This window comes from Lissotriton helveticus, chromosome 3_1 (assembly GCF_964261635.1).
Source record: "Lissotriton helveticus chromosome 3_1, aLisHel1.1, whole genome shotgun sequence".
Classification (NCBI taxonomy): Eukaryota; Metazoa; Chordata; class Amphibia; order Caudata; family Salamandridae; genus Lissotriton; species Lissotriton helveticus.
Genome location: NC_136061.1, coordinates 312,576,875 through 312,603,471, shown reverse-complemented (window position 1 = coordinate 312,603,471; position 26,597 = coordinate 312,576,875). Strand labels below are relative to the sequence as shown.

The window sequence follows — 26,597 nt, the reverse complement described above, 5'->3', positions numbered from 1 at the left end:
GTTTGTTTCAGAGATCAAAGCTAGGCCAGCAAAGTTGAATTGTATGCCATATGCTTCATCTTTTTAGCCAGGTCCGGTTTAGTCAAATTTGATCCTAGTCTGGATGACCCTGCAGGGCACCTTCCTCCAGTAGAGAACCCTTGAAGCAAGGCTTCAGTAGAGCACAGTGCGATCACCACCCTGAGATCAATTATACCAAAAGGACCTTCTTATATGTGTCTGCCTTGCAGATAGCAACGTTTGTGGGAGCGCTAACTCTGCTGCTGCAACTCTGTCTCCCACCATACTGCTCTGTGACCTCTTTTATTTCACCCCTGTGCATCAGGAACAGATGTACTGGTAAGCAAGGAGACCACCACTTCCGAGGAAGCCCAGATGTTTAGAAACCTCTGGCCTGATATTGCCAGATGGTGCTCTGTGAGCCTAGGGTGGAGGCAACACTGCATGGGCTGCGTTTTCAAGAAAACTGTTTGTAACCATCTCCAACATGTTGTTACAATCTCCAGAATGTCTCCGTCATGCTTAGACAGCGGGATGTCCCACATCCAGGGAGAGTTGGAGACCGGGAAGCATCGGCCGAGGAGGGTAAACCCAAGACGATGCCTACATTGTGAGTCATTGTAAGATCTTCGGAAGTGGGTCCCGTTTTGACTGACAGTTGGCCACAGACCCCATCCGTGCAAGAGTGATAAAGAAGCAACTAAAGTTGTTTGTTCAACAATGTATGACAATAGGCAAGCCTTAAAATACTTTGTAAGATCTTCGGAAGTGGGTCCCGTTTTGACTGACAGTTGGCCACAGACCCCATCCGTGCAAGAGTGATAAAGAAGCAACTAAAGTTGTTTGTTCAACAATGTATGACAATAGGCAAGCCTTAAAATACTGACCATGTGCGAGGACAGTCGCCACTTTCAGGTAGAAAATTCAGAATTCTGCGAAGGGGTGGGGTCTTTATTGGGAGGAGGACACGCTCGGCAAGAGACTTGTAAGGAAGGAGTGCCTGTTTCCGACGTGGGACTCCATTTTCTGCAATAGTTAGGGAGACGAAGAAGACGAACAAGGTGGTACTGTTTTTAAGTTGTATGGTTTTTTTTAATATGTTGGAATAATAAGCGCTTTGAATTGCCATCCATGGTGTAACGCGCTTTAAAAAGTATCCTGAAGCAAAAAGATGAAGATATTCACAAGACAGAGGCTGGTGTGTTGCAGTCGTATGACAAAAGTGAATGCTATTGTACTTCTTTGCCTTCAGTTTGAATGAAGTGCCTACATTCATTACCGTGTGTGTTGTTTTAATCCACGCACCTTTCCTTCACAGTGGGCTGCTGTTCCTTTAAACTGGGAACACTGCAGGGATTATTATGAAACCGGATGTTATTACTGGAACAATCGGGTCACGTGACCTGCAATTCAAAGCTAGTGCCATTGAGAGGATTTTAAGGCGTGAGCTGCAGAGCACTTTCACTTTGCACTGAAAGTTGTTTTCTTGACGGCATTACAGAAATACACTTTTTTAATGTATAGGTGACATCGACCGGTGTGTATATTGTTGGCTATTCATATATGCAAGGTAAGCCATTAACCTTTAATGTTTTAAAGTTTTGCACTGTATGAAAAGTATTCCCATTTTACCTTTTCTTCCTGTAGAGTGTGGTGATGTCATTATTTAATACATATCGCAGTTTGATAAAAAAACATAGTCCTAATAGATTGTTTAAACTCACGCCGTGTCCTCTTCTTTCCTAGTTTCCTTTGTTTCCACCAGGGTTGGTTTAGCGAGTGACGGTGGACTGTAAAACCAAGTTTATATTCAAGTTACTTCTTCCTGTGTCCTCTCTGATAACACTGGGTTTCGGCGTTTTTCCAGCCGTAACACTTATTCTGCGGAGTCTCCAAACAGTTAGATATCTATGCGTGGTGGGTTTCTTCCTACGATCGGAGTTAAGTTTCCAACATTTAGTCGAATTACAGCGTTCCCCAGCAGTGTGCATGGAAATATCCCCAAATCGAACATTTACATGCACACTTCTTGTTGCCTGTATTTACTCCTAGAGATTGCCATGCCAGAAAGTAGTGGATATCTTCATTAGCACATGTAAGATTTTTTTCTCAACTTTTTTTCATGACCTATATATACCCTCATAAAAAGAGGTGCTGTTACCTACTCTTTTCCACCCAGGAAGGCAGTGGTGTAACTCATAATGATGCTCCCCCACGCAGAATGTGATGAGGGGCCCTCTGAGTCTACTACACTCCACAGACAATCATTGACTTTTGACAGAATGGGGTCCCCTTGAAGGGTTGGGGTCAACCTGGAGGTCTTGGGGCCTCCCTGCGCTGCAGGAAGTGTTCCATGTAACACGTTGTCTTGGTACTTTAAGCGGAGTCCTCCTGCCAGTGTGTTCACATAAAGTATCAAATGCCCCTTTTCCACTTAAAATGTGTCTAAGGATGGAGAATGATAGCTCTAGCCAAATGTTAACTCTCAGCAGTTAATATTCGACAAAAGTGAGAGTGAAAAAATAAAATGAATCGATTACTCTGGAATTTTGTATTGTGGGTCATTAAGTGCTCATAAAGCGTTTCTGATCTATACTTCTAACCATATTCCTCACCTTTAGAATATCTTTTGGTAACAGACTGAATCTGTAAGATTAGGTGTACTTTTCTGAACACTGTAAGAAATTGTGCAAGTCCCACTCCTGCTCGAGGGCGCAAACCAACTCCTGTTGCCACTCTCAGGGACGTTCCCACAACAGGCCCTGGCCACGGTTAAAGTCTTCCGGTAAGTAGAAGTCAATGCAGAACAGTACCTCCGCTTTCTGCCTGGGAATTTGTATGGACAACATGGTGGTTCTCAGTATGAGTTCCGGTCCCCTGTTAAGGTGACATTTTGAAGCCATTAAGGAGGCCATGTTGCGTACCTTCAGCACCCTTCCGCCTCTTTGGGCATCGAAGGTACTTCGAGGGATCGATCCAGATTGCTGCTGGCAGACGTGGGTGCCTCCTGAATATGCTTGTGGGTTAGACACTTCCCTGGGTACTGGGCTGGTTTTCCCGCCTGGGTCATCAACAGAGGAGAGTGCTTCCTTTGCTATACTGATATGTTGTGCCACTGAGGTATTACACAACACTTTCTTCTATGGAAGTCTAGACAAATCTTCTAAATGAAGTTCTACAGCGTGGACAGGCTTCCTCCGAACCTCTAGTACCATTCAGTTTGGCTATGACGAAACATTACAGGACACCTATGCTTGGCATTATTCTTGGTCATTGGGGATCTGAGAAGTAGTAAGTCACCACAGTACAGCACCAGAGGACACTGAGTTCTTTAACGTTGCACCCCATGCCAGAATGTCTGGTAGTTAAAGTTTTCACCTTCAGCTTTAAAATACAATTCTTCCCCGAAGACGCCCACAAACAAACAGACAGTTGGAAAGAATTGAGGCAATCAAAAACATGTTTTCATCGGCCTGTCAGGCCCTGCAATTGGTCAGTACAAGCTGTTTGATAGAGCAATATTCATATATGCTCTGGAACATGGTTGGTGAGATGTTACTATCAGTTTCAGAAGTATTTCAGGCCTCCCCAGCTCAAATCATTCAGTATGGTCAGGATGTGGCCAAATACGTGATACGTTCTGGACAGGACTGCTTGGGCAAAGCAATTGAAACTAGCATGGTACTTTGGTGTCACATGTAGATGCGATCCTCGGAATTCCCCAGAGATCCGCAGGATTCACTTATGGACATGACTTTGAATGGGTTTCGACTCTTTGGAGAGAAGACTGATTCAGCCCTGAATGCTTTAAAGAGAGCCGGGCCACGGCACATTCCTTGGGCCTTTCTGTTCCTGCTAAGCAATTTCCTCAGCAGTACCATCCCTTTTAGCTATACTCAAGAGGTTTGGTTTATTGGCAATACCCATGCCCCTGCAAGAAGCACTCCAGTCTTTTCAGGATCGGGGATAGGGGTCAAGCACACAATGTACAGGCCACCAGAGGCAAAAGCCTTCTCAGTGACCCCACCCCAATATAGCAACTGCCTCCAAGCCGCTTTAGTTTGCCCTAAGCACTTGACCACCTTGTGGGAGACCGGATCCAATTTTTTTTAATCCTGATTGTATTCGTATATGTTTTCCAGCCTAGCTGCTTCCCTGCTGTTCAGCCAGAGTGAGAGTTGGAATGCTGGTGTGACTGTGATGCATGGAATGCCTTGGTGCCTGTGTGGCTGAGTGGTGACAGTTGGAGATGGGCTACACCTACTGTTGTCTAGTGTGTAAAGTCGCCCTGCGCCTCACATGTTGTTGTCTGTGTGTAAGTCGCCCTGCGCCACACGTGTTGTCTAGTGTGTAAGCCGCCTTGCGCTTCATATGTTTTTTGTTGGGTGTGTAAGCCATCTTGTGCTTCACTTCTTGTACACATTGTTTTAAGTCACCTTGTGCTACACATGTACATAAGTTTCACACCCTCACACAGGGTTGGTATTTTGGGTCTTGTCCCTTACACATTTGGTTTCACCCTATAGTTGTGGTCATGAGTGTTTCTGTAAGCGTCGGTCTACCCTTTCTACTTACGTTTTTCTGAAATGTTTTGTCAGGGAGGAAGGGTTTTTATTGCTTGCCAATATGTTACCTTTCCTTTCTGATTTCTTAGTGTTCAGACTTCTGCGAAGTTGCATTTAGGTTTTGCATCCCTGAGTCTTGAACTTTTTCTCCACTATGTATATTCTTGTTTATAGTTTCTCTCATGTTTTATCGCACTTTTATTTTTCATGTAAAAGGAGGGGGATAGTGTTATATCCTGATTGTATTAGTATTTGTTTCTCAGCCTAGCTGTCTCCCTGCTGCTCAGCCAGAGTGAGAGTTGGTATTGGAATGTTGGTGTGACTGAGGCATGGAATGCCTGGGTGCCTGTGTGCTTGAGTGGTGATAGTTGAAGATGGGCTGAGCAGCAGGCAGGCTGCTCCTGGTGGGGCTGGAGTATGACTAGAAGAAGCTGGAGAATAAGGATAACAAGACATTTTTGCAGATGTACACATATACCATCCTGCAGCTAAGAAGTTAATAAAGTAATACATGAAAGACAACTCGGCTACGTCTGGTAAGACCCAACACATTCCTTTCTGCATCTTCTGCTCACATCAAAACAGCTTTTGGAGGAGCACCTGTCCATTTTGCTTCAAGAGGAGCCAGCTTCTTTGGCCAAAGGAGCCATAGATAGAGCTGATGGCAGAGAAATATGGATTGGCTGTTGCTTCTGTTATTTACTTTTGCTGATGAAGGATTACAGTCTTTGCCCTATTTGAGATCTATGCCCTCTGAACACCTTCTTGCAGAAGGACAAATTTAAGATGGTCATGGTGACCCAGATGTCATTTTCCCTGTGTGAATGGTGGCTTTGGATTTGCAGAATGTCTACATTCATATACCTTTCCCGCAATCCCACCGATGCTACTTTCGGTTCAGAGTTGGCTCAGCTTCACCAGTGCCTCTTCGGTGTTTATGAAATGGTGATGGCATTGGTCGTGGCACACCTTGAGCTGTTGAAAATTCCAGTCGCATTTCCTGAAAAGTTGGTCTTTAAAAATATATATATATATTCCAGAATAGTACTTATTTCCTACCTATGGGGGATCTGAACAAGATTACTCTTTGTACTGTTGCAGATAGTACTAGCAAGTAAAACTTTAATTGATTGATTAATGAAATCAGTATCAGTTACTTAATGAATAAAGCGGATAGTTTCCGAATCAAATAAATTAACAAGACCCTACATAATACCAACATTAAGAAGTTTCTCGTATATTGCATCCGTAAATTGCACAGTTTGGGGATGGTGCTTTTTGTAGTTTCTTCAAAGTTATTTAGTCAATTTCTGCTCTTGATCTGCAGTTAATTGTTGGAGTTGTCCCTCATTTCATCTGATGTGTGTTTACTGTTACGCTGTATAAATATATGCACTAAAAGAGGGGGGACTAGGAGCTCAAATAGGAAACTAGAACCTAGTGTCTGAGGGCACTAGATTACAAAGGAGAAGCACTTTCTTCACTTCACGCACTTTCTACAACTCCGCCTTTTAGTTTGGCATTAGAGAAAAACCATTTCCCAATACTCACTTCTTATCTTCTAACTTATCTTCTAACTTATCTATTGGAGCATCCTACAGTTAGGAAGACTCCCCCTGAGGAACTTTTGCCCAAGATTGTGTTGACAACTCTGTATAAATAGCCAACATGTCCGTAGACACCCTACCTGAGTCTATACACATTGTTACCTGAATATAAATGGCTAATTAAATAAGATAAAAAGAGGGGCGATACTTGAAATTTCTAACATTTATGGTGCACACATTCTGCTGTTATAGGAACTAAACCTCGTGGTGATGAGATGTCCTTCCCACTTTCAGTACAGGTTCTAAGTGATGGTGCATTTTAGCTTCATGAAGTGGTTATTGGGGGGGGGGGGGTTACTGATGCTTGTTAAAACAAAAAAGCCTACCCTTCATACCATAAAAAATCTGGAGAGACTCTCATGGGTTTTAGATTGTAGCTTTCGGGATATTACTAGGGAATCCTGTATCCCTGTTAAGCATACACGCCCTACCTCCACTGACTTCCACCTTTCTTGAAAGAGTTGATCAGCACATATCACAGCTCCCTGATTCACTTAAGGGGTTACTAGACAGTCAGATGGATAGAACTAGAACAAGACCACCCACCCAAGCAGGACCCACACACCGTGGCAAATTCCTCCCTGCAATGGGCATGACCTTCGTATGTCATCAGTGCCACCCTGACTAGCGACAATTAATTTTTTATTTGGGGGCACACAAAATGTTTTCAAGATTAGATTGCTTTGTGGGGCTGAACACTAAATTAACCGATGTTAGGTACGTGCAATTTGTGATGGTGGCCCGAATGACCACTCGCCGGTAGAACTCACACTGGGTTGATGGGGAGGCTGATGGTGGTTGAGTGCTTAGTGGATGACGGATTGTTATTGTAAAGCCTTCATGAGGAGTAAACTGAAAGCTACTTCTCACAGAATAGTGGCTTTGTCAGCTCCCCTATAACCTTCTGGGAGGTTTTCCAATCCTCCATTAGAGGTAGGGTTATAATGTGTACAGTGGGAAACAACAGATGAAACAAGAATTAGTGATGGAGCTCTAAGCTGTTCTTCTGAGGTTAGAATCCTACTATGTTATCAGTTTGAACCCTGACGTACCTAAGAACATAGAACACTATAAAATTAAATTGACTCTGACCAAAGTGGGAGAGGCAGAAACTGTGTAAGTGGCCTCAGAGAGCAGAGTGTAGCTGTGGGGAAAAAACAAGCAAGCTACTACATTGGCTATGCCAATGCAAAGAGAACAGAAGACACATTAGCTGCGTACAAAACCCTAAGGGATAAATGGTAAATGAACATCATTCAGTTGCTCAGGCTTTTGAAATGTATGACTGGCAACTATATGTGAAAGGAGATCCCCCAACCTGACCTCACTTCGCGAGTTCATATGAGCCATTTATTTATTTACTTATTTTAGGAGTTTTATATAGCACCGGCATGACCCAAGGTGTATCAGAGCGCTTTACAGCAACGTATACGAGTCTTAAACAGTTAACAGTACATAAGTAATAAGAGCTACTAGATAGAATACAATTCAGTAGCATGCGGTGAAGGCTTCCATTTATTCAGAGCGCGGGAGTTTGGTTGAGGTAACATAGAGCAGCTATTGTTCAGGCAGGAGAATAGAGATGGCGGTTTAGGAGACATTCTTTTAGTTGGCTCTTGCAACTAGTGAAGGAGGGATTGGTTCTGATATGTATTGGGAGAGAGTTCTAGTTTTAGGGACATCGCCTAAGAGCGTGAGAGAGTTTTTTGTTCGTGTCTTTTGGGGGGATAAGAAGAAGCGTATTGAAACTTCTTAGGTTTCTCGATTGACCTGCTTTTGTGAGTTTGGCTGCGAGGTAGTCTAGTTTGCCAGGGTGTAGAGCTCTGTGGATAAGACTGGCCGTTTGAAACAACTTTGTTTCGTTGGGAGCCACTCTAAGTTTTGCAGCGTGGGGGTGATGTGGTCATGTTTCTTATCTCCTGTGACCATTCGTGCTGCTGCATTGAGGGTAGCTCTCATGGGGGCTACATGTGCTTTGGGTGCTCCAGTGAGTGTGGCATTACCATAGTCTAGTCTGGACAAAACTAGAGCTTGTGTTGCTGTTTTTAAGTCATTGGCAGTAGGGAAAGGCTTGATTTTGTTGAGCTTTAGGCTCTAGAAGGTATTCTTTGCAGTGGAGCTTATGTGAGAGTTCATGTTTAGTTCAGAGTCCAGAGAGATCCCCAGAAATTTAGCGGAGTCAGATAGCGTAAGCTTGCAGTTTAGGTAGTCAATGTTTATCCATTCTTGGATCTGTGTGCTGTGGTTGAGATGGAAGAAGGCCAGAATTTCATTTTTCTTTTGGTTGAGTTTGAGGAGGTTGAGTGATAACCAGCTTGGGACTTTTGAGAGTGTGGAGTTAAGTTGTTGAATGTTAGTAAAATAGGATATTTCTGGGTAAACCTGGGTGCATATAGGTGTTACAAAATATTTGCTTGGTTTGGAATGGTATTGAGGGATTCCATGTAAATGTTGAAGAGTATGGAAGAAAGGACCGAGCCTTGTGGCATCCCTCGGGTTATGGGAGTTATGTCGGACATAGAGTTGTTGATTTGAACAAGTTGGGGACGGTTAAGTAGAAATGAAGAAAACCATTTCAGAACAGTGCTATCAGCTCTGATATCACTTGTTTGATAGCATTTGTTTGAGTCAAGGCAGTTGTGTATGCCATCTGTTATACTCAGTATAGCTGTTTCAGTGCTGCATCCCTTCATGAACCGGACTGGTGTGAGTCGAGTAGATTGTTGGGGACTAGGTGTTGGTTGAGTTGGGAGAGAACACATTTTTCAAGGATTTTTGCTAGGAAAGGAAGGTTGGTAAAGGGTCTAAAGTTCTTGGGCTCGTTCTGGTCTGCATCAGGTTTTCTTTTAGCGGGGGGTGACTTGGCCTTGTTTGAGGCAGCCGGGTATCAGCCCGTTGTTTAAGGAGCTGCTAATGATATTGGTCCATAGAGGGGTTAGGGTGTGATTGAGGTTTTTAGCCACAACAGCAGGTGGTGAATCTTCGAAGTGGGGTAAGGGTTTGGAATTGGCAATCACCATGGAGATGTCCTCTTCTGGGAGGGGTTTGAAGACCTTCCAAACTCTTGGGTTTGGAGGTCGGTCTTTGGTATTGGGTTGGTCTGGTTGTTAAAGGGGGAGGAGTCTCAGTTTTGGGGATTATGGAGTGAGCTAGGGTTAGTGTTATTTCCGTTTTAGGCAAAGTCGCTGGGTTGGGTTTGTGGGTGATAGTCTAAGGAGAGCTCAGTTTTGTTGATTTTCTCATTGACGAATTTGGCTAGGTTGTCACATTGTAGTTTTGAGGCGGGGGGTTTCTTAGGGAGGTTTCGAGGTTTGATTTTGGATGATGTTGAAAAGCTCTTTGTGGAGGTCTTTGGCTTTGTCTAGGGTGTTTTGGAAGAAGGTGGCTTTCTCTTTGAGTACGTGTTTTTTTAGTTCCTGGGTTCTTTTCTGAGTTGGAGGAGGTTGGTTGGGGTGGGTTTTCTCTCCATAGTCTTTCAGCGGCTCTCAGTTTTCTTTTTTCAGAGTTGAGGTCTTTGTTGAACCAGGCTCTCAATGGGGTATCTCTCACCTTTTTGTGTTTCAGGGGGGCTAGTTGGTCGAGTGCAGTTTCCATTGTTGCATTGTAGAGGTTATTGAGCTCCACAGTATTGAGACCGTTTGTGTTTGGTGGGAGTAGTGATGATATTTTTTCTTCCAAGTCAGGGAGAGGGATAGGATTGAGGTTTCTGCATCATTGATGGGTAATCCGAGCTCAGGTGGGTGGCGCTGCAACTTGGTTAATGTTGAATTGAATGATTTGGTGGTCTGACCAGTCAACTGAGAGAATGTTGTTGATGCTCATTAATTTGGTTTTGGCTATGATGGCATCTAGGGTACAGCCTTTCTTGTGGGTTTGTCCCTTGCAGTGTTGGGTGAGATCTTTAATGAGTAGGAGTTCATTTAGAGACTGTATTAGTGTGTCCTTCTCGTGGAGATTGAAGTCACCTAGGATAATGTTGTCGGAGTTAGAGGGAGCAGTGTTGGTCAGATAGTTGTTCCCCGAATGTGGGGGAGTTTCCCGGTGGGTGGTATAACAGATGGTATTTCATTACTTTGTTGTCTTTGTATCTTGGGTTGGTACCGAGGTATTCAAATGTTGAGTAGGAGAGAGATTTTATTTCAGCTATTTTGATGCTATTCTTATGAACGATGGGTATGCCACCACTGCAATGGTCTAACCTGTCCTTCTTGATGATGGAGAAATCTGGGGGGATTAGGAGGTTAAGGATCAGATAGGATGATTCATTGAGCCAGGTTTCGGTGACAAACGTAATGTCGATGTCCTAGTTCAGTATGGCCTCAGCCAACTCTGTTGCGTGTTTGGGTGCTGACCTACAGTTTATTAGCATGCAGTTTACCTTGCAGCTGCTGGTGTGATTTTGGGAGGGGGGAGCCAAAGGTATAGCGGTGAATTGTGATGGAGATCTTATAATCCTATGTGGATTGATGTCTCTGCCAGTTCCGGTGATAACCTGAATGTTAGAGGAGGGAGGGGTCGGGCTGTCGCGAAGTCATATGACTTGGCAAGATCCATGGCCTCTCTCAGCGGCATCCTAGGGCTCATTCTTCTCGCTCAGTAATGTTGGTTGCTGAGAGGGTTTCGTTTTGGATTTGGAAATCTGAGAGGGTTCACTGATGTTTGAGTGGGAGCGGATATATGGGTGTTGGGTAGGGATAGGGGAGGCTTTGGTGTTGGTAAGGATTTTGTTTATGTCCTGAGTGATTATCTTGAGTTGTCTTTGAAGGCAGGTTAGACTTTCAGTTATGGATGTATTGGGCATATGGTTCCGTGGCAGGAGAGATTTTAGTTGTTTTTCCGCACGCGTTGTGCGTTTGGTTAGTGTGGTTGCAGATACTGGTTTCAGGGTACAAAGGGGAGGGGAGTTAAAGGGCCGGTAAATTTGGTGGTGATGGTCGGGGCTGGAGTGTTCTGGGGTGAATAGACTGTGGGTAGTGGTGGGCCAAGTGTTTACCACTGAGCGGGTTGAGGGGAATGAGTTTAGCGAGTGTCCTAAGGCTTTTTTGTCTGTATAACTAGAAAGTGACAAGAGGTGTGCTGTCCAAGCCCTTTTATAGGTCTTGCACATGGCGACGCAGCCGCCAACGAGACCTATTGTTACCGTCTTGCCTGCCAAGTGATACAGACCGGGGCACGCACCTATTGGGGTCTGTGTACGCGCTCGTGAACACGCGCATGTGCACAACTCCCTTCCGCACGCGCGCTCCAAGCGCAGCACGCTCTGTCTTGTTAAACTCCTCGGATTATGCCGAATTCACAAAAAAATACCCTCCCTGTGACCCTGAACAGCCCGACAGTACAGTGGGTAACCAGTGATGCGTACTGAGATACATAGAAAAACCCAATGTGGACACTGATGGGTTCTGTCACCCTCCCCAAGAGTATGGAGCTGGGAATAGGAGCCGCAAAAACGCACTCCTTACTGCTACCGCTGTGACCATTACAACATAACGCCCTCACTGACATCACAGTCTACCCATCGCACGAGTCACAACTCACCTTCCAGTGCCTCCATGGCTCCAGCCGTTCGAGCCTCTCTCCGCCCGCTGCTGTGGTAACTGAAAGTCTCAGCCTGTTGTCAGGAGGCTCCACCCCCTGCGTCCACTGTCGTCTATGCCCATTGGCCGTGTAGCACGTTGAAGGAAGGAACGCGTGCGCGCACTTCGCCCATTTAGACAGGGAACGAGCTGCAGCTGCCAAGGATCTTAAAGCAACAGCGCGGGAACGAGCGCAGGAGAGGCAACCACTGGACCGTGCAGGGTTCGGGCCTAAGGAATTACAAAGCAGGTCGTTGTTTCAGTATTTCCAAGAGTACGCCCAGTTATGACTGTAGTTGCTTATATCCAGCGTTCCTGGCTTTGCATTAGTGCATGTTCCATCACATCCTGTGCCTGAGCTCCACACCCTCATATTAATTAATCACCCAATAACGTACTGCTCAACATTAAGTAACTCAAAAGAGGTAAGCTGTTTAATGTTTCAAGACCAGTGATTAACATAATGATGACATTAATAAACGTTATATTCGATGACCTTTGGCTTCATAATGACACCACAAGAAGTTGCATTAAAAGCTTTGTCACTCATAGCCCACCTTCCTGTCAAACGTACTTGTGCAGTGATGTCAGGAAGTAACTGCAGCTGCTTGCAAGGCTTGAATTCAAGCCCGGTTCTTGACAGACCACCCAGGATATTGCTGAATATATGTGCACATTTTGTGGCACAAAAATGGAAATTTTGCAGCATTATTTCGGCACTTTATTTTACTTGAAATCATTCCTTTTCAGCCTTAAATTAATAGAAATTGTTTTAGAATTTTGTCACTTTGAAATCTGCGTCCTTAGTGTGTCTAAGAGTGTGTGTTTGCTATCATCTCCTTTGTGGTAACATTCTGGATCATAGGTTGCTAAGTGTTGTATTTGCATTGCATATTTTCATGTGATTTGCACTTTAAATGTAACAATCGATTTGGATCCCATGTCATGATGGCGTTCTTGTCATTGTATTCTTTGATTCAGTTACCTGCTACCTGTAATGGGATCACCAGCTATTCTCTGATGCTTATAATAAATATATATAATTGAGTTACAAATTATATCTGGAAGCGTGTACTTCGTTTATAACACTAAGCATCTTGTTTTCTATGGCATTGTGCTGACTTGTGGATAGTGGTTTCAAGCTCTAACGCCATCTGCTGTAGGACACCACGTTTTGAAATGTAAGCAGCTTGGTTGAGGGAAATCGTAATTGCTCTGTGAAACCGTCTTTGACAAAGCGAGTAGGTTTGGCTCTTGTATGAAACATGCATGAAGATGTACACAACAAACAGGTGCAAAAGAACAGATGATCATAACACATGCACAGAGGCCAAACCTCTACACACCTAACATAAAAGCACACAGCCAATCAGATGGCACCATTTATTGTTGTCTGCCAGAGACCTTTTTCTGCTGGCAAAACATAAATATTGCGGTCATCTCGCTGCTCAGCTGATTTCGCGAAATGTCATTACCCTGAATGTTGAAAGACACACAATTAATCTATTGAGGTCTGCCAGTGGGTGCATATACACTGGAAGTATGAGATTGTGCGGCCATAGAAATATTCGCTTAGTGATGAATTTGTCAAATAATCTATCGTCTGCCACGTAATCTGCATATTATTTAAAAAAAAAATTGTTTCTAGCTCAAAGAGTTCAAAAGTTACTAAAAATGAATCTGCCTGTGTTCCCGCGCCGAAGAAGGCCCTTTGCAAAGCTAGCCTGGTCTCCTTTCTGTTGCTTATCGCTATATTTGTATTTTAAACTGGTACTAATGATGTGCAAACAATGCCCACAGAGTGTTACCAAGTTTAACAAGTATTGAAAATGCAATATGTCTCCCCTTTGATTAAGTTAAAGCCATTTGTTTTGCTAATGGTATTGTATAGCAAAGCAAATAGCTTTAACTTATTAAAAGGTGAGACCTATTGCATTTTTAATGCTTGTGTTATATGTTTTGAAAACCTGCATGCCATACTTATAGTCCTTGCTTACCACAAGCAAAGTAAAGCTTCTCGTATGCAACAACAAAGGGTGTGTTTACGCACCGCTTCAAGGTTTTCAAAACACAAATAAAAGGCATTGTCATTTCCAATGCCAACAGCTCAAACTCTAACAAATGCGAGACCTATTGCATTGCAAATGCTTGTCTTTTTATGCTCTAGTGCAGTGGATTATGGCATAGCCTGCGGTAAAATTGACCTGTCGGGGCCCAACAGTCTCCAATTTTTTAAATTTTTTTTAATTTTTAAATTTGGAGTGAGGAAGTGGCTGGAGGGTAAAGGGGATAGTCTTGAGTTCTGCCCGTGGGGAGGCGTCGTTTGTGAAGGTTTTGAGGAGGCAATCCCACAGATTGTTCCATATCAAGATAGGTCAGGTGCCTCAGGCAAATTCAGAGTAGTGGGGAGCGGTAGCCAATGGAGCCTTGAAGGGCTTGTAAGGTGCAGGTTTTGCCTACAAATTCAGTTCAAGGAGAAAGTAGAAAACATGATGAGAGCCAGGGCTTCTAATGATAGAGAGAGGGGATGTGCAGCGATGTCTGTTACCTTTTAAGATCAGTAATTCCTTAAGGCCATTCAAAAATGGCCGTTCCGTTCTGAGATCTAGGTTCTTGAGGCAGAGCTATAGTCCTTCTTTAATTACAGCTGAATCTATATGGAAGTATAGCCATAGTCCTTCTTTAATTTCAGATGACTTTACATGGGATTAAGTCCTTTATTTGTTTATAATTCCGTAGCGACGCCATTTTATGAAAGTGTATAGAGTGGTGAGGTAGTAGGCAGGGGAAGGTGGTGAGATAGACTCACAAAATGGCAGAAAGTCCTCCCTGAGTCCCGAAAAGAGAGGGCAAGGGGCTGCAGCGCCTCCAGAACTGCGATTTGAGAGTTGATGGGGGGATGAAATGCCTTTCACGTCACTCTCCGGCGCGTGCAGTACTCTCTGCTGGGCTGGGGGTGACAAACCTTGGTCTTGGGTACGGAGGTGGTGATCGTTCTCAAACCGCCTCCGGGGGAAAATAATGAGGTTGAGAGAGTCATTTATTGGACATACCAATGAGACAACTCTTTAAGGAAAGGAGGGAACTCCTAGAGGAGGAAATAAGTGATGAGGAACTAGCAGGATCCCCAAGTAAAATGGAAAAAAACACCTGAACCCAGTGGCTTTCACATTGAGTTATTTAAGGATATTGCACGTATGACCATACCTGCTCTTTAAAAAATGCTGGAGGAAGGACTTGCAACCACAGACCTTCCACTGGATTTACAGGTTATTGACATACATTACCGACCACAGGAATTATGTTCACCCTGTTGCCCGATCTCTTTTTATTAATGTTGAGGCCACCTTTATTGCCAAAGTATTAGCTACTCACTTGATTATGGTAATGAGGATTTGGTATGCAGCTTCATTCTGGAGGTCCACAAGGCTTAAACATAAGCATGTTCATATTGCCCTGGACCTTGCTGACTGAATTAAAAGTCTTATTGGCACGGCTAATGGTGGACTTTAAGAAGGTGTTCAATTTGGTTAGTTGGGACTAATCTTTTGCACTGTTGGAAAGATCAACGAGAGGCTCAGATTTCTGGGGTATTCACACATTCTATATACTCTTCTAGTAGCTGGGATTTAGAAAGGTGGGCTACTCTGGGAGGACTTCCCGCCAGCACTAGGCTAAGCAGCCCTTTATTACCATTGCTTTTCGCCATTGCTATTGAGCATTTGGTGAAGTAAATTAAGATAAATGTTTTCCAGACGTGGTTTGAATGTGTATCCAGGCTCGCATATCCCTAGAAGTGGGTAACTTGCTAATACACTTATATCTTCCTGATTTATCTATATCCAAATCTTTAGCCAATTGTTCAGCCAGAGAATAAACCTTTCCAAGTCAGTTGTCTGTGCAGTTAGAACTGTGGGCTGAGTCTCAGTACGATGGTAGAATCGGGGTGACGAACATAGTGGCATACTACAGAGCAGCGTATCTGATAATGGTAAATTAATACCTCTACAACACAGTCTGACCCTGTGTTTGCAATAGAGAAATGGGCAATGGTGGCACACACCTACTCTGCTTCCCTAATAGGGAAAAGATCACCCAACACTGCTGCAGATGAGTATTATCTTGCATGGTGGGTTTACGAAAGAGGTTCCATAGTGGATGGAAAATAAAGTTAAACCAAGTCTGTGCCTTCAAAGGCTTACGTTGGTGGGACGTTTATTGGTATGTTGAAATTGGGAGACATAATGACAGATACCACTGTAGGTACAAGTTTTTTGAGACATGCTTTATATTCCCAAATTAAAGACCTCCCTGATTTCAATCCCCTCGAAGCAAAATTGTTGATGGGAGACATGGCTCTTGGGAACAGATTTGCTGTTTACTGATCATTGCATAAATCACAATACACTCCCTACATGCTTTTGACACTCTTAGTCTCGCATGTGAGAATGACTTGGCAACATTAACTGACGAGGAAAGGCAAATAGCTAGGATGGCTCTGGGAGAGATAGTCATAGCCAGTCAGTACAATTCAATGCATACATTGACCGAATCTCACATGCCATTGGTTATGCCACTTCGGGAGAATCTGCCTGAGATCCGCACTAAATGGTGGTGCCCCTGGATAGGGCTTTTCTGGGAGGAGGGGAGTCGCTTGCTGAATGAAGTAACGGGGTGATGACTGGGCAAGTATTCCGAAATAACTCCCCTACATACGTCCTGTGATCGATATAAATTGCCACTGATATACTTGTAGTTTGTAACTGCCGAACTAGACATTAGAGGGATGGACATGTGGAGTGGAGATCCCCATATATATCTCACGGCGATATCTAGAAAAGCGTAGTGAAATTTGGGGTGAATTGTAGGACAGTTACGGAATAGCAAAGGGGATGGGGGCAGACAAAGAAGTGTTCCTATAAATTTGTTATGATCATGGCTTACGAAGGGAAACAGATGTATAAGAAAATCAATGGTATATTGGAATGCTAGCTTAAATGTGAATGACTAAGAGGTAATGTGGCGTGTTACTGTTGTACTGATGCAGTAGTTTATTATCTAAACACCAATAAACATGTTTCATTTAAAAGCAAACTATATATGCGTTCTATCTTGGAATGGATAAAATAAAATTATGACGTGTGGCACCTCAAACCCCTTTTGGGAAAAAGCAGAATTTAAAAAAAATAGAAGCATCAGACCCTCAGGTGATAAATATCATGCTCTGTAAATCCTTCCGGCTGATAATTACATTATGCTTTGGATTCTTCTTGTAATATAACAGGATTTGGGCTTCATTCTGTTAGCACTAGAAGCCGCAAAAGCTATGATTGTTTATTTTCTTGTGAAATGTTTTCAGAGATGTTAGGGCGTCGAGAAGAGTCAAAGAATGGAGGTTCTGCAGTGGAACCTGTTTTGCTGCTTCAGGCAGTTTGAAAGAGAATGTCATCTGACCCCGTCTGTAGCAGACCTGCCCTCTCTCTGCTGAGGTATTGTCAACTGAGGTTGCAGGTCATTTGCACGGGCCTTAAAACTCGAAACCATGCACCTCTTTAACTGAAATGGTGTCTCATGGCTAGACCCCAGCAACAAGTATAGAAAAAGAGAACAGAAATCATACAAAAATATCTGTCTGCATCTTTGAATCAAAGAAGGTTAACATCTAATGCTGTGTTGCAGGCCGAAATGGACCCAGAGTAGATGTTGAGTTTTCCCTGTCTGATTGAAATTTAAAAGGTAGAGAGGAGACTTACTTGTACTGAAAGGGTGTCAAAAGGAATGTGCATAGAGTCCATTAACCTTTATTTTCAAAACGCTTGAAAGTAATTTGTTTCACGCTTTTAACACCAAGGAGCCAGTGAAGACTTTTAAAGTTACATGTTAGTACGGTCTTATGTTTACTGGTTCCTTCATAATGTTGGCTTTGGCATTTAAAATCCCTAGCTAAGCACATTTATTTATTTATTTATAAAGTTTTATATAGCGCGAACAAGATCCCGAAGGATATCAGAGCGCTTTACAAAAGGATGGAAGGTAGGACATGAATGCAATATCGACATCATGTAAGAATACATCTTTATTTTTATTTATTTATAAAGTTTTATATAGCGCGAACAAGATCCCGAAGATGATGGATGAAATCATGGATGGTATGTGATGATGTGTCATACGTACTTCCTCCATATATTTCACACCTGCAGTTGTGTCAGAGTGACGTTGCACCTATCAACTTAGGAAAAGCTCTTTTTTTGCCCATATGATTATCCTGCATGTATCCTAAATAGATTGGGCAGTCCCTAGTTAAGTATCAACTCTCTCAGCTTTCAGTATGGTGTGATTGAGTGTGTAGTCTAATGTTTTAATAATTGAGTGACTAAGAGGGTTATTCAGAGCTTGGCGGATGCAGGATGTTTGCTAAAAAATTGGCGGATCTCTTGTCCAATCTTTTTAGAGTGTACACACTCTATATTTCCAATATATTTGTGGTGTAACAATAGAGTAGGTAAACCATCTGCCAATTTGTGATGGATGTGCTGCATACGCCAAATTGTAAGTATCCTTCGAACTTCCTATCAAACGGCAATTGCACACTCTGTTGATCATTAATGTAAGTATTGTCTGGTGAAGTGTGCATTATTGTGGAAGCAAGTCATAAGTTACTTGATTTGCTGATCACCGGTAGACCTATAGAACTATATAAGGGATAAAGTGCCCACTGACGTACATTATAAGGATATTGCAAGTCACTTAAGAGTTCCATGACCATATAGAGGAATGAGGCTGTAGACTGAGTACCTTAATAAGGTTATGTAACTCCGAGGTGACTTGCAATATCCTTATCATGCACACCAGAGGGTGCCTCATCCCATATAATACATGATCACACCATCTCCTTTCCCACAAACCACTTAAAATCTTGGTGTGTAGGTCTTTCATATAACACAGCGAGCATGTTTGAAAACATGAAAAATAAAAATAAAATCTCTAGGGGAGAAATTTGGAGGCATTTGTAGGACTTCAAGTCCCAACAGCAAAGGGGCCGGGAGATGGGCTCCCATCTACCTCACCTAAATCCAGTGAGATGCATATATAGTGCAGTGACAAGCCCTGCGTTGCATGCTGTACGCTACGTCGGCTGGGCAAGGCGCAATGTAAGGGCGGACCCATCTGCTCCCGGACAGGGCTGGGCTGGGCCACTCCCCTTGAACGTCGGTGACCACGTTGGGGTTGAGTGCCATTTTCCTGTTCTTCGCCTGCTTCCACATCCGGCTGACTGTGTTATTGACTGTGCATCTGCGGTGCTTTAAATGGTATTATCCCTGTGGCTACATTTCGTCTTCGAAACAAGAAGGGCTGTGCTATCCTCATTTAGTTTTTTCCTTTTGACTTTCTCTTTGGGTTATTTTTATTTATTTATTTTGAGTTTTTATTTAGCGCACACTTGACCCATTAGGGTATCAGAGCGCTTTACAAGAATCAGCAGTAGCAAACAACACACTTGGTGGGGGGTGGGGGCTGGATACATAAGGGATAAAAGGACAAGCAGTTACATTTACATTTACATTTACATTTACATTTTAAGAGAAACCAAGGTCCCTGGGTCCATGGAGGGAAGCCCGGAAGTTCCGGGTGATTAGTGAAAGTGTACTCCAGGGGTATGCCTTAGACGGAAGTAGAGCAAGGTCTCTGGAAGAATAGAAGGCAAAAGAATTAAGCGAGGAATTTGCCCATTAGGAAGGTTTTGACATACTTTTTTGAAGCGAGCCAGGGACGGGATTATTCTAATGGCGGGCGGGAGTGAGTTCCATATTCTCGGTGCGGCCCCAGAGAAAGCCCGATTGTAAGTTTTCTTTTTCCGAAAGCGTGCAGGTTGGAGCAAGAGGTCTCTGGTGGATCGGGAGTTTCTGGTTCCTCCGATATCATGAGTTTCTGGGCAAGATATGCAGGGGAGATTGAGTATAATGCCTTGTGCGTGATACATGCCAATTTGAGCTGGATTCTAGCCTGTAGAGGAAGGCAGTTAAGAGCTTTCAGATGTAGTGAAATATGGTTGAATTTCCTTGAGCGTGTTAGTAGTCTGGCGGCCGCTTTGAGGCAGGCTTTAAAAGGTGTCAGGGAGATCTTGGGTAGACCAGAGAGAGGGTAGAGCAGCCGTATTCAAGTCTATAGAGGACTAGTGACTGGACTGACATTTTTAGGTCAGGAGTGTCAAGGAAGTGTTTCAGTTTCCTTAGGTAGCTCAGGTGGAATCCGGCTGATTTAGTCATCGAATTGATGTGGTCCTGCATGCTCAGGTTAAAGTACAGAGTTATTCCAAGCAATTTGGCCAAGTCCACGATGGTCGGAGGGCAGTTTAAGGCTGTGGTGGCCTTAATCCATACCTGAAGCTCTGGGTTGGTTTTGGGTGGGGAAATTAGTAGAAATTCTGTCTTCTTTGCGTTGAGTTTGAGATGGTTGGAAAAGAGCCATTGGACAGTCAGTTTCAAGGTTTCATTCAGGGAAAGAATCTCCTCGAGGGAGGAGATTTTGATGTAGATCTGGGTGTCGTCAGCGTGCATATGGTAGGAGATATTTGTGGTGTGCAGTACTTCGGCAAGCGGTTCGAGATAGAGGTTGAAGAGGGTGGGGGACAGTGTTGAACATTGGGGGACTCCAACTGTGACCGGAGAGGGAGCAGACAGGTTGCCGTTAATTATTAGTTATCTCTGGACTTGCGTGTAATCTTCCATTGCAGTACAGCCAGGGTAAAAGGAAAGGCGTCGGTAGGTCCTTGACTTTATCTCCCCCGCCAAAACAACAGATAGATAGGATGCTGCAGAGGGCCATAGTGGGTATTTCAACTAAGATTGAATTAAGGGAAAGAAGACTGTCGTTGAGTTAAAGGATGTTACCATGCACCTCATCTATTTTTTCTGGAGTCAGTTCACCTAATACTGCCCTCCATACCGCCCCTTGTGACTTAGATAGGGATGGTGTCCAACTAAGCTGTTCTTCTGTGTTAGGGCAACACATTGATTTGTGCAGAGAAGAGCCCTCTTGGTCTTCTCTAGCACTGAAGCGATCCAAATGTATGGTGTGGAATTTAGGTGAAAGGGAGTATGGTTCCTTTGAAAGGGGGCTGGGCCACTAGCCGTTGCTAGGTAGGGGAGGTCAATTGGTCATCATTGTGACTAGTCCATTTCATGGATGCTTGTATTGCTAAGGCCAGAGACATTGTGCATAGGTAGTTAGCACCTGTTTTAGTGCATATGTCAGCTATCGAACAAAGCATTAAAGACATTAAAGCCCTATTGCCCTCTGCTGCCTCGGGCTTCAGGCCTCCCACTACCACCCTTACTGATAAGCAAGGTGGTGTACCTAATTATCGGAACTTGTGCTTGGGCCCCACTAAGGATAAGGCTGTATGCAGAAATTAAGCCAAATATTCTCAGCATTGTACTATTAATATTGCATCGAGTACAAGTGCCCTAGGAGTGCTGCGCCTTTTGGAGGGAGAGCCGACAATGTTTACACATCAGAAGCGCCAAGTAACTTCTGGTAGGATGGCACGGAGGGTAAATGGTGATGCATGGCCTGATCAACTACCCAAATCCCAGATAGATGGCTTTCAACAGGTGGCTGTCAATGAGAGAAATAATGATAGTGAAGGGCTGTCTAATGTTGTATCGATTAACCTACCACCAGCTTGCTGCCTTTATGTGGCGATAATGGTCACAGTACCACCTTTGGCTTCAGGTATGCAGAAACCCGGATCAGCTGAGAAATGAAGTTTTACTTTGGTTACACTCAAAGATTATATTTCCTACTACCAAAGCTGACCAAATTTTAATGACCAGGAGAGTTAGATGGATTGGACCTGGAGAAAAGTCCTTCAAGGGAGTTGCTTCATTATTAATTTTAAACGACCTAGCAAAAGCGGGTAAATCATTTAGAAGATCGGCGATGTTGATCCCTCTTGGCAGGAATATTCTGCTTCAACCCCTGGGTTATTTCTATCGCATTCTGTGTCGAGGCCCAGAGGTGCCCTTTGATTGTCCGCATGATCAACTGTCCTTTAATTACTGTCCGCCTTCTACTTTATCCCATTGTTTAATCGGTTCCAGATTCTCGGCTCCCTGCAGGAGAATGATTGACTTCGTACTAATGAACGTGATGGTGATATGGGCAGATGGGAGGCAGACTCTGAAGCCCGGGTGTGGGGTTGTCAGGCTCAGGATCTATGTGCATCCACATCTGTGACTCTTGCTTCAATTGAATGCCATGAACCTACTTCATTGAGCAACACTGAGGAGCTAAGACTCCCTCATATGTCCTTAAACGTTACTCGTTGTGGTCAGAATGAGGGATATTATTTTGATACTTGGAATGTTTGTTGGCTCCAAAGTAAGTTGGCTTCCCCATCTTGGCCCCACATCAACTCTGACTCCGATGTAATTTGTATACAGGAGACCTGGTGTGTCGACCCAAGTCACATTGAAGGATCCACTTTCTTTTTCTTAGGAGCCAACTCATCCCCAGCAGGGCGGGCTAAAGGGGGTTTACAGATTTGAATTTCCAACTTGCTACCCGTTTCCATTAGGAAAGTAACGTTTCTTTTGTTATCGCCAGCTCCCCTGCTGTCACTTAAATATGGCCCTGATTTGATGATGGTAAATTTCGACAGCAATGTTTTTGACTACACCCGTAGTAATTTAGTGCATGCTTTGGATGCTGGAAAGGAGGTGTGTCTGCGGTCAACTAGTTCCAAATATGCTTTTCTCTGGGTAGTTGATTTCAATGTCCAGAAATGCCCCGTCCCGGCGAAGCGGGTATGTGGATAATTAATGTTTAGGGGATGGAATCTTGCCTTTTGATCATTCTGATTGTGGGAAAACATTGAACTTGTTGATTTTAAGTATGAACTTATGTTTTTAGAAATTAGCTGAGGGGATGTTAGTGAACCCATTCCTTCATTTATTGGTAGAAATGCATACTTCTGTCACTGACCATGCCTTGATCTCCTCTTCTGCCAAAAATGTGCTTGGTACCATTAACATCACCCCGATAGTGAGTGACCACAACCCAGTAATGATTTCCATGACAATTCAGATGCAGGAAGTTAAAGGAGCCCCCTGTATTACATCAGGCCTAATGGTGTTAGGATAAAGTGGTCAGGAATTAACCCATGTAGAGTTTTTTAGGAACTAGGGACAACAAATCTCGGCAAGTTTAGTTATTGTTTAGGAACAGATGTGGAGCTTGAAGGGTTACTGGACGCCTTTAAGCAGATTACAAGGTCAGTTAGTTCATTGCTTATACGTCATGCTCAATCAGGTAATAAGGGAAACCAGGGATGATTTGATCATTAATGTACTCAGGCATCCAAATTGTTAAGGGATGCCTTTCATTGTTCTCCCAGGAACTATACAGTTATGAAACATTTACGTAAGAAATATAAGCAGGCATTTGTAGTAAGGAAGAGGGTATTACAGGAGGAGGCTTACTCATACTTGGCCAGGGTAGTCAAGATGATAGACAACACATTGTTCTGCAATGTAGTGAAGTCTTCTTTCCTAAAGAATGACTTGTTGCCCAAGCTTACCTCTTTAGTCCTTTGCAAAGCATGGTTAATCATTTTTCTGTCATTTCTAATCCCCATTTGGAGGATGTGTTACTAGACGGGGGCACGGGAGAACAGTTTGACTCATGCTCCACTGTCCATTACCCTGGAGGAGGTTCTGTTCGCATTAGGTAAAAGTGCTGAGGATAAAGCACTGGGGCCAGATGGAGCACATGAGAGAGTTGTGGGGCCCCATCTTGACCAGGGTAGTTAATGCGGCTTTGAGGGGTCAATTTCCCACTCCTGGGCCATATCAATTATAGTAGCTATTTTTAAAAGTGGAAATAAATCTGGCCCTAAATGTTATCGCACCATCTGCCTCCTGGACTCCTCAGCCAAACTAATGGGTAAGAGCCTCCTGCGTTGGCTGGAGGAGTGGCAGAGGATCGCTCCATTATGACTGAGGTAAAATATGGATTCAGGAAGGAGCTGGGGATCATAGACCAATGTATAAATCATGAATTGCTCATAGGGAAGTATACGAGCGCTAAGGATGGAACCCTCTACTTATCTTTGCTGGCTTATCTTCTTCGGCGCTTATGACAAGCTCAGCTCGTCATGAGGCACAGTGTAGCAGTGAGCTCGTCATAACTGCCGTGGAATGCCCACGCTGGGATAATTCCCCTCCTGTGCGGGCGTTCCATTGTGTGGGTGGAGTCATGACGTGCTCAGCTCATCATGAGCACAGCTCCACTGTGCCTCATGACAAGCTGAGCTCGTCATGAGTACCCCGGCGCCGCGCGTGGCCCGTCTCCCCCCGTCGCCGCAGGGGAATTAGCCCCGCGGCGAAGGGGTGAAGCAGTGCCTTTGATTTGGTAGACCACTCTATTCTCTGGTCCACGCTAATATCTTTGGGAACATTGTCAGTTTTCTTACATGTTTTACGTGTCCTCAATTGTTCGGTACGGTCCAAATGGGGAATGTTCCCCACTGTTTAAGGGTAATAGAGGAATTAGGCAGGGGTGTGTATTGCCACCTTTCCTGTTTTCATTGTTTGTTAAGGGGGTGGATGGCACCCTCCGGACCCTGCAGGCTGAGGCACCTACTAATACAGGTCATCCAATACCTATTTTATTGTATGCCAACAAGGCTGTCCTGCTATCAAGGACACCTGCTGGCTTACAGAAACTGATGAATGCATTTGGGGAATTTCATGGAAGTTAGGAAAATTATGATAAATAAGACTAAAACCTATAGGATGGATTGTGGGCGAAATTTGCAGAAGAATAGGACTTTCGTTATTGGGTGTACTCCTATCAAGAGTGTTAGTTCATTCATTTATTTAGGGTTGGCTTTAGCAATAATGGATCTTGAACGCAAAAAGTTCAAAATAACCGCCTGAGTTTGAGTCAAACGTGTGAGGAAGTCTTTAGGTTTGCATGTAAAATTGGAAGCAGTCCAGTCAGACAAATTATTGAAATATACAAGGCGAGAGGGCTGGCTACTGCCAACTTTGGCAGTGACCTTTAGGGGTATGCTCCTTGTAACACCCTACATGTAGAAGAGAACTTCTTCCTCAGGCACTATTTATGTTTGCTTGCCTCTACCTCCTTCTTAATAGTCCACCAGGGGGCTGGGTTGAGCTTTTTGGAAGATTCACTCTTAATGAACCCGCCTGCTCTGGCACTTTATACGGGCAAAGCCTGAAACTGGTTTTACTCAGTCTGTCATCATAGATTGCTTAGTTTCGGATCATGCGTTCAGAACTCCCTGGCTCTCTTATTTAAACGGAGCGTTAAATTAGTTGTTTAATATATCTCTTGAGTATGGTTAAAAAAAAAACTTTTCTGTAGAGAGGAGTGTAATTAAAGCATATTTTCTACGTTACAGACAGGATGTGTGAAGAAGCTAGGAATCATACTGTTGTTCTGTACTTGTCAATAGGCTATTAAGATGAATGCCAACCCTATCTGAGTTGGGTGACCATATTGCAGTTGGGTATTGTACACCATCTAGTTGCCTTCCCGGAAAAGAAAAAGCGTCCGTTAGATTAGACTACTTGTCCTTCCGATAGAGTCTCATTACAAAGTACTCAGCATTTTTATCCTATCTTTTAGATTTTGTTAGGGTTTATGTGGAATTACTTAAAACCTATCTTGCTCGCACAAAATATCAGGGATTATAAATCAGCTTTACAATACATTATTCCACTAGATAACCCATTAGTTTGTTTTACCACTGCACTCTACAAATGGGGAGCTATCCATTATTGGAAAGGCACTGTTTAAATATGCATTACTTGGCTTTGGTATCCTTTTTTAATTGTCTTTTTATTGTTTTTAATGTATTATATTTGTTTTCTTTATGTACTTTGCTGTGCAGAATAAAGACCTTTGAATTGAAAACCTCTAGTGGAAAATGTAATACATCAAAAACCTGTTAGTTATTTGTTGCAAAGAGATATTAGAAATAGTGCACCTAGAAACAGTACTTATAGTAAGTTTAAAAAAAAAGCTGCAGCAGCTCCAGACCGTACCTAAGAAGTGCAAAAAACAAACCTATTCTCTCTGCTTGTCATTGTAAGCTATTAAAATAGAGCAGTAGAAAGGAACAGAAGTTCTATTTTCGTTGCTTTAAACAGCTGCTCTAATTATGCGCTGTGACCTGACCTGCCTTTCACCTCTGCAGCAGAAATTGTGACATCAGAACTCAACTGTGATAACCTATAATAGTCGAGTTCTGATGTCTTTCCTTTATAATCGGCGACTTGGGGCATCACAAGCCATATAAACAAAAAGACGAGTGAGAAGAAGAGTTAATCCCGTTCTCCTTCCCCTTATCAATATGTCAAACAAATGAGAACAAGCTCACTACCATCCCAATGTGCTGTCACAAATGTCTCACTCGTGTCACAGACAAACCATTAGGCGTATTGAAAGAACTCTCACCCACCAACCTGGTTGACGGCATGCTTCATCATTGGGTTCCCACCTAAGATGCAGAATGCATCCTAGGTGTGCTAAGACACCTGATTACAGTGGAGCTGTTTTTTGTGTGTGACGTGGTGAATGTGTGATTGAGTTAATGTTATTGTGATTTGTAAAACGCAAACAAATACCTTGAAGGTGTGAAGGCGCTAGCACCTGTGGGAGAACAAACATGACCATAAAAGGAGTTACTTAGTGAAAAGCCAAGTTTTCAATGCCTTCCTGAACTGGAGGGGGTTAGGGATAGATTGGATATGAAGGGGAAGTAAATTCCATTCAGTTGATGTGGTGTTTACAAAGCTCCTTCCTTCCCAATTCCTTTG

The 26,597-nt window shown here is 43.5% G+C and overlaps 1 protein-coding gene across 5 annotated transcripts in view; it reads left to right on the top strand.

The window, feature by feature from the left end:
* RPH3AL (rabphilin 3A like (without C2 domains)) overlaps positions 1–26,597 on the top strand; it is a 959,424-nt gene that overhangs the window by 180,975 nt on the left and 751,852 nt on the right. Inside the window, exons 1-2 of one of the 5 annotated variants that reach the window (XM_078679863.1) lie at positions 1,424–1,570; positions 17,722–17,810. The exons of 2 other annotated variants lie outside the window; for them this stretch is intronic. In XM_078679863.1, coding sequence (XP_078535989.1) covers positions 17,809–17,810 — 2 coding nt within the window. In that variant the 5' untranslated portion in view covers positions 1,424–1,570; positions 17,722–17,808. Of the gene's footprint in view, positions 1–1,382; positions 1,571–17,721; positions 17,811–26,597 lie in introns of those variants that run through there. 2 more of the 5 variants (XM_078679867.1, XM_078679865.1) reach the window with 2 other exon arrangements.